Genomic DNA, 7,500 nt, shown 5'->3' with positions numbered 1-7,500 from the left:
GCAGAAAAGCCATTTCATAAGCACATGATTCATACAAGGAATATATTAATACAAGGCACTTGATTCATATATTCGTAAGTCATTAACAGTGCTTGGAAATTATCTCCATCACACACTATCTATTAAAACTCTGTTAACTACCATTAATGGTTAAGGTTGTGGTTAGGGGTTGGGTTTGATTTGATTTGACAAGTCTCTGTAGGCGGACTATCCAAATAAAGTGTTTCCAGTGTGACAATATTCACCTGACATTAAAGGTGCATAGAGTGACATCATAGTCTGTGCAGGTACAGGTGTTTTGTTTTGCCGAAGCTCCAACAGACACACAGATTGTGTGTGTGTGTGTGTGTGTGTGTGTGTTTGTGTGTGTGTGTGTGTGTTTGTGTGTGGTGTGTGTGTTTGTGTGTGTGTGTGTGTGTGTGTTTGTGGTCATTGAGTTAAGCTGTATAAAGTCACATGATCTCATCAACACGCTCTTGAACTCTGCATTATGTTGGGACATGTTACTGTGCTCCTGGAGGTATGAAATTCCACAAATTAACACAAACATACTACACACACACACACACACACACACACACACACACACACACACACACATGCACACACACACACACACACGCACACACACACACTAACACAAACATACCACACACACACACACACACACACACACACACACACACACACACACACACACACACACACACACGCACATAAACAAAGGCTCTCCCCTTCCAGTCCAAACACAGCAAGTGTACCCGGTCATGCCTCTGGACCTGGGTTAGGGTTAGGCTGGACAGGATCAAACTTGCACCAGAAATGAGGCATTCTGATCAGGCGTGATGAGAGCATTTTATGTCAAACCCAGCTCTGGCGCAGCTCTTTGGCTGTAGTGTTTGTGTGTATATGTGAGAATGTAAGTGGCGTTCTCACCATCTTCCTCATGTTTGTGTGTATATGTGAGAATGTAAGTGGCGTTCTCACCATCTTCCTCATCTAGACCTGTAGTGTTTGTGTGTATATGTGAGAATGTAAGTGGCGTTCTCACCATCTTCCTCATCTAGACCTGTAGTGTTTGTGAGTATATGTGAGAATGTAAGTGGCGTTCTCACCATCTTCCTCATGTAGACGGCGGCGGGGTCGACCTGTGCGCGGCGGAGGTTGTGCTGTTCCAGGATGACTTGCTGCTCGTCCTCAGTAAGCTGCGCGCTGCTCACGGCCAGCAGCGCACACACACATGCACACACACATGCTGCGTTAAACACTTCTTCCCGCGTGAAAAACATTGTCCCCCAGGCAGCGTCAGGTGCAAATCCACAGTCCGTCTGCTCCCAGATGTCCCTGAGCGTGTGTGTGAGTGTGAGTGTGAGTGAGTGTGTGGGGGTGAGGGTAGAGTATGAATTATGATACTGCCTGTGCCTGAGCGTGTCTCAGCTGCTAGTACTCTCTTGGACGTGTTGCTCAAGTTTAAAAACTCCCCTTCCAATCTCTCCTCCTTCTCTCCACTTTTCTATTTCTCTTTTTTCACTCTCTCTCTCTCTCCCCCTCTCTCTCTTTCCCTCTTTCTCTCTCTATTTTCCTCTCTCTCTCTCTTTCCCTCTCTCTCTCTCTCTTTCCCTCTCTCTCTCTCTCTTGTTATATCTCTTCATATTCACATATCACTGTCTTTCTCTCTCTGTATCTCTGTATCTCCCTCCTCTCTCTCTCTCTCTCTCTCTCTCTTTCTCTTCATCCCACCCTCTCTCTCTCTCTTTCTCACTTTCCCTCTCTCTCTCTCTCTTTCTCTTCATCCCACCCTCTCTCTATCTCTCTATCTCTTCTTTCTCACTTTCCCTCTCTCTCTCTCTCTCTCTCTCTCCCATTTCAGTTGAGTAAGATATTGTGTTACATCCTCCCCCCCCTACACACACACACACACACACACACACACACACACACACACACACACATGCTGGCATGAGCACACACACACACACACAAACACTGCCCCGTGCTCTGAAGTCTAAGATTGACTCAGAGAGTCACTGGGAATTTGTCACTCTATGTGCGTGTCCATGTTTACATGTGTATGTATACGTTTGTGTATGTGTGTGTGTGTGTGTGTGGTTGAATATGTGTGTGTGGGTGTTTGAAAATTTGTGGTGGATGTTACGGCCACATGTCTTGTGTTTGTTTGTTTATCACTTTCCTTCCCTTTTCTGTAGCTCCGCCCAGGTTGTGCTACCCCTGATTGCTAGATGAGATGCACCTGGCCAGGTGATCAAGCAGCAGATAAAGACTCCAGTTTCCTGCTGCAGGGAAGATGCTTCTAGCTTGGGGACTGCTGGTCTTGCTGCCTCTTAGCCTGGGATTTTGTTGTACAGCTATGTTTGTCTTGTAGTTGTTAAATGATGTTGTATTAATAAATCTCATGGATTTGGTACTTTTAAAGGTGTTTTTAGTAGTTGTTTTGGGTCAGTGGTGGAATGTTTGCTTGCCCCATAGGGCCACTAAAGTTGGGGCGTAACAATTGGGGGCTCGTCCGGGATTGAACATCCATGAGGTAAATGTTTGTAAGGTTTTGTGAGTAGCTCATTGCCTTTGTGTTGAGTAGTGGTCATCTTTTAGTTAGATCATTTGTTGTTGTTTGTTAAGTGCTTGTGACTGGTAAGTTACCTGAGTGACCTGGAGTTTTGAGAGCATCCTGATGAGATGGCCGTCGGGCAAGACAATAGTCTTGCCACTTTGTTATTTTGCCTTTTTTATTTTTTGGTGGTATACCTGGATGTGGGTACGTTTTCTGAGTGTGGCAGTAGGCTTTGTATTGGGTCTGCTGCCTGCTTACAGAGCTCAACGTTTAAAGGAGCCTCCCGGGGCGCCACTGACGACTAGCAAGGCTAGTTAGCCATCTTGTTAGGCAGGTTGGGGTGCCTCTCTACAGGTCTAGTCCAGTCATTTGCACTTTGCACAGCAACGGGTTGATCTTTCAGTGACTTTCTACTTGTTGTTTGGTCAATTTTGTCTTGTGAAGCTGTACATTTGAAGTAGTATTGAGAGCAGTGACTTGTGGTGCGTGACCTTTGAGTTGTGGATACTGCACTCCACATTTGTTGGGTCACTGTTTGGTTGCAGCTTAGGTGTAAGCTGGCAACATTTTGTTTGTAGTGATGACTACTGTTTGGTTGCAGCTTAGGTGGAAGCTGGCAACGTTTTGTTTGTAGTGATGACTACTGTTTGGTTGCAGCTTAGGTGGAAGCTGGCAACATTTTGTTTGTAGTGATGACTACTGTGTGACCCATTTGTGCGTTGTGGTTGTTGCAGTGGGGCACTTGTGTGTTGATGCTCTGCGCTATACAACATCCGCAAAATCAGGCCGTACCTAACCCAGTATGCCACCCAGCTGCTGGTGCAAACCTTGGTGAGTTCCCGCCTGGACTACTGCAACGCCCTCCTAACGGGCCTGCCGGCTTGCGTGACTACAGATGATCCAGAACGCGGCGGCGCGTCTGGTGTTCAACCAACCGAAAAGGGCACACGTCACCCCGCTACTCATTGAGCTCCACTGGCTGCCAGTAGCTGCTCGCATTAAGTTCAAGTCACTTATGCTTGCCTACAGAGTGCTTGCTGGTTCTGCTCCCACCTACCTAAATGCTCTTGTAAGGGCAAATGTTACACCCAGGACGCTGCGCTCGTCTAGTGAGCGTCGTTTGGCACTGCCGTCTGTGCAAGCACGGCAATCCAGACTATTCTCATTTGTAGTTCCACGTTGGTGGAACGAACTGCCTAGTACTACCAGAGCAGGGGCGTCCCTCTCTACCTTCAAGAAGCTTTTGAAGACCCAACTCTTCAGAGAGCACCTCCCTTTCTAACTGGCACCTGACCAGGGGCGGCTCGTCCATAAGGGCGATTGGGGCGACGCACTGCCTAGGGGAAAAGGAAAAAAAAAAAAAAACTCCTTATGTATAAACGCAATATCCTTGTAAGTCGCGTAAATGACACGTACATTTAAATGTAATATTTTTTTTCTGTCGGATTCTACCACTAGACCGTCTGATCTGTCTCTGTATGTCATTGTCGAATCAGGTAACAGTCGTTCAGTCAGCCTAAAGTCGTGCTTCAAATGGCCCCACCCCTTCTGGGGCGATTTGGGGCGAAATGAAAATCGCCCCAGACCTCTCCCATTGACTCCCATGTTAAATCCATTTTTTTCACAAAACAGAGCTCTCAATGCATTCTCTATGGCTTCCGGGAGGGCTCGCCCCTCCTGGTCTTGTCATAAGTAGTGGACGTAAAAGCCTATACGAACGTCATACAGCTTCGACGGAGGCATATTCTGTCAAGATGGCTGCCCTGTCCAGTGCAATAACTCGATTCACTCTTTGACAGAAACTCCTTTTTAGTCGGCGTACTAATGAAGATAAATTGACAACAAAACAATTAGGACTTCCTAGACCAAATGTATCCATTCAACAGGTTTCTACAAAGGGAGGGAAATCCTACATCCAAGAATTGGAACAAAAGAAAATCGCGTGGCTAATGCGGTCTGTATTTCATATACCACTGTCACTTTTCATAGGTTTTACAGTGTGTTTCACAGTTCGCTTCTTGCACTAACACTGAATAATTTTTTATGTGATGACTTATTTTGCTTTTGTAAGCCAATACTTTCAAGATCAGTCAATAAATATAGTTGTTTTTGACTTATGTTACCCCTTCTTTATGATGTTACTGGACATATCATGTGTCCTGTTAAGCTATGTTACATCATACAACATTTGAGACACGTGGATAATGAAAAAGTGGGATAATTTAATGTGGAGCCACATCATGTTTGCTTATGAAGGCTCCTGGATGCAACTTTCTTCTATAGCTTTCCACCTGTAACTTGCTACTCTAGCTATGTAGCAAGAGGGGACATATTACTGTTGTGTGCTGCCAATAGTGGACAAAAAGGTATTGCTGTATGAGTTAATCAGCTAACTTAATGTACTTACTGAATGGGTCGCCTTAATCATTATAAAAAAAAATTGCCCCCCCTGAGAATTTTTTCAGGAGCCGCCACTGCACCTGACCATCGCTTAACTTGCACTTCAGCAGTTACATTCCTGCACTTCTTTTTCCTTGTTTCTAGGTCGTTGTTTTCTAATTCTCATGTAAAGTAGTATTTATTGTTACACCATGCTTTTTATTGCTCTTAGCTTGACTGTTCTCTCCATTGTACGTCGCTTTGGACAAAAGCGTCTGCTACATGACTAAATGTAAATGTAAATGAATTGCAGCTAATCCGTTGTGTTGTGCCCTTTTTGTTTGTTTGGAGGTGGTCGCTCCAGAGATCAGTGGACCTTGGATTGGAAGGCCACACTCACTACATAAGGTCACTTTGTGTGTTGCTGGTTTCTTGCATCCATCACAGTAACTTGTGTATGTGGTTGAAGACCATGTGGTGTCCATTTTGTGTAGTGGTGGTGGCAGTTCATTTTACTTGGGTCTGTGTGTTGTTGATAAGATAACAGCAACTTTGTAGGTGGTCTACTTGTTGCGACCCTTGTGGGTTTGTGTCTGTTGCACTCCACTTTGTGTTGGTCACCTGTGGTGCTGTGTATGGTTGTGGGTTAATGCAGTAACTAAGTTAGGTTTTGTTTATTCACCTCATAGTGGTAGCCATTTTGTGTCTTGTGGGAGTGGGACCCACTTTGTATGGCTGTTTGTTTGGCTGCTATCCTTGCATCTAGTAGCAACAGCTTCGTTGGCCCTTTTTGAATGAACCTTGTTACACTTTGTTTGTCATAACGGCAAGCTTTTTGATTCCCCTCTGACTTAAGTTAACACCTTTTTGTAAGAAGCAGTCCCTATTTTTGTTTTAGAGTACAATGATTAAACATTGGTACAGTCACAGTGAACTTGTTAGTTTTATTATATGTGACTCCCTGTTTATTCATTGTTTTAAGGGTGGAGGTGTTACGACCACATGTCTTGTGTTCTTTGTTTATCACTTTCCCTCCCTTTTCTGTAGCTCCGCCCAGGTTGTGCTACCCCTGATTGCTGGATGAGATGCACCTGGCCAGGTGATCAAGCAGCAGATAAAGACACCAGTTTCTCTGATGCAGGGGAGAGGCTTCTAGCTTGGGGACTGCTGGTCTTGCGGCCTCCTATCCTGGGATTTTGTTGTACAGCTATGTTTGTCTTGTAGTTGTTAAATTATGTTGTATTAATAAATCCCATGGATTTGGTACTTTTTAAAGGTGTTTTTAGTAGTTGTTTTGGGTCAGTGGTGGAATGTTTGTTCGCCCCATAGGGCCACTAAAGTTGGGGCGTGGACGTGAGTGTGGACGTGAGTGGACGTGAGTGTGTTTCCATAATTGTATGTGTGTGAGGGACGAAACAATGCTGTTTTTAGGATTGTGATGTGTGTGTGTGTGTGTGATGGTGTGAATGTGACTGTGTGAGTGAGTGTGGCCAGCCTCTAGGTTTGACATCAAATGCTCTCATCACGCCTGATCAGCACACCTCATTTCTGGTGCAAGTTTGATCCTGTCTGGAGTTATCTGCTTGTCTCATTGTAGTAGTGCCAGTGAGGTCCAGAGGCATGACCGGGTACACTTGCTGTGTTTGGACTGGAAGGGGAGAGCCTGTGTTTGTTTGTGTGTGATGGTGTGTGAGTGAGTGTGCTTCCTGCCTCGAGCTCAGTCTTCACACACACTACATTGGCTCACACCAGACACTACACTTGGAACAGGCTGACATCATATCGTCCCCAACAGACCAACAGCGTGTGTGTTCTTAGAACTGGATCACTTATCCTGCTCACTGTACAACTCCTCACGGAGACAAGACACACACATCGCCATGGAGTTAATACTACAGACACACACATCACCATGGTATGAAGACACTGGATTAATACTACACACACACACACACACATCACCATGGTATGAAGACACTGAATTAATACTACAAACACACACACTTTGCCATGGTGTGAAGACACGAGTTAATACTACAAACACTCAAATAGCCATGGTATGAAGAAACGAGTTAATACTATAGACACACACACATCGCCATGGTATGAAGACACTGGAGTTAATACTATAGACACACACATCGCCATGGTGTGAAGACACTGGATTAATATACAGACACACACACTTTGCCATGGCGTGAAGACACTGGATTAATACTACAGACACACACACTTTGCCATGGCGTGAAGACACTGGAGTTAATACTATAGACACACACACACACATCACCATGGTATGAAGACACTGGAGTTAATACTATAGACACACACACACACACACATCACCATGGTATGAAGACACTGGAGTTAATACTATAGACACACACACATTGCCATGGTACGGAAAGAGAAACACATAATGCTCAAAAACATAAGTGAATAATGCAAATGTAGGAGTCTGTGATTCCTTTTGACAATGAATCAATAACACTGCTTTGCTTATGTGATTGTAGAATTAGCCCATAATGTAGTCTCTTCGTTTAATACAGCAT

At 44.7% G+C, this 7,500-nt stretch overlaps 1 protein-coding gene across 1 annotated transcript in view; it reads right to left on the bottom strand.

Moving 5' to 3' along the window:
* The window catches only part of LOC105912074 (peptidase inhibitor 16), an 11,428-nt gene extending 9,957 nt beyond the window's left edge, over window positions 1–1,471 (bottom strand). Inside the window, exon 1 of the mRNA XM_012840985.3 lies at window positions 1,116–1,471. Within this exon, the coding sequence (XP_012696439.1) occupies window positions 1,116–1,289 (174 nt within the window). The 5' untranslated portion in view covers window positions 1,290–1,471. The remainder of the gene's footprint in view (window positions 1–1,115) is intronic.
* Window positions 1,472–7,500: the final 6,029 nt, after the last annotated feature.

This window comes from Clupea harengus, chromosome 4 (genome assembly GCF_900700415.2).
Source record: "Clupea harengus chromosome 4, Ch_v2.0.2, whole genome shotgun sequence".
Lineage (NCBI taxonomy): Eukaryota > Metazoa > Chordata > Actinopteri > Clupeiformes > Clupeidae > Clupea > Clupea harengus.
This window is presented reverse-complemented; position numbering and strand designations above follow the sequence as displayed.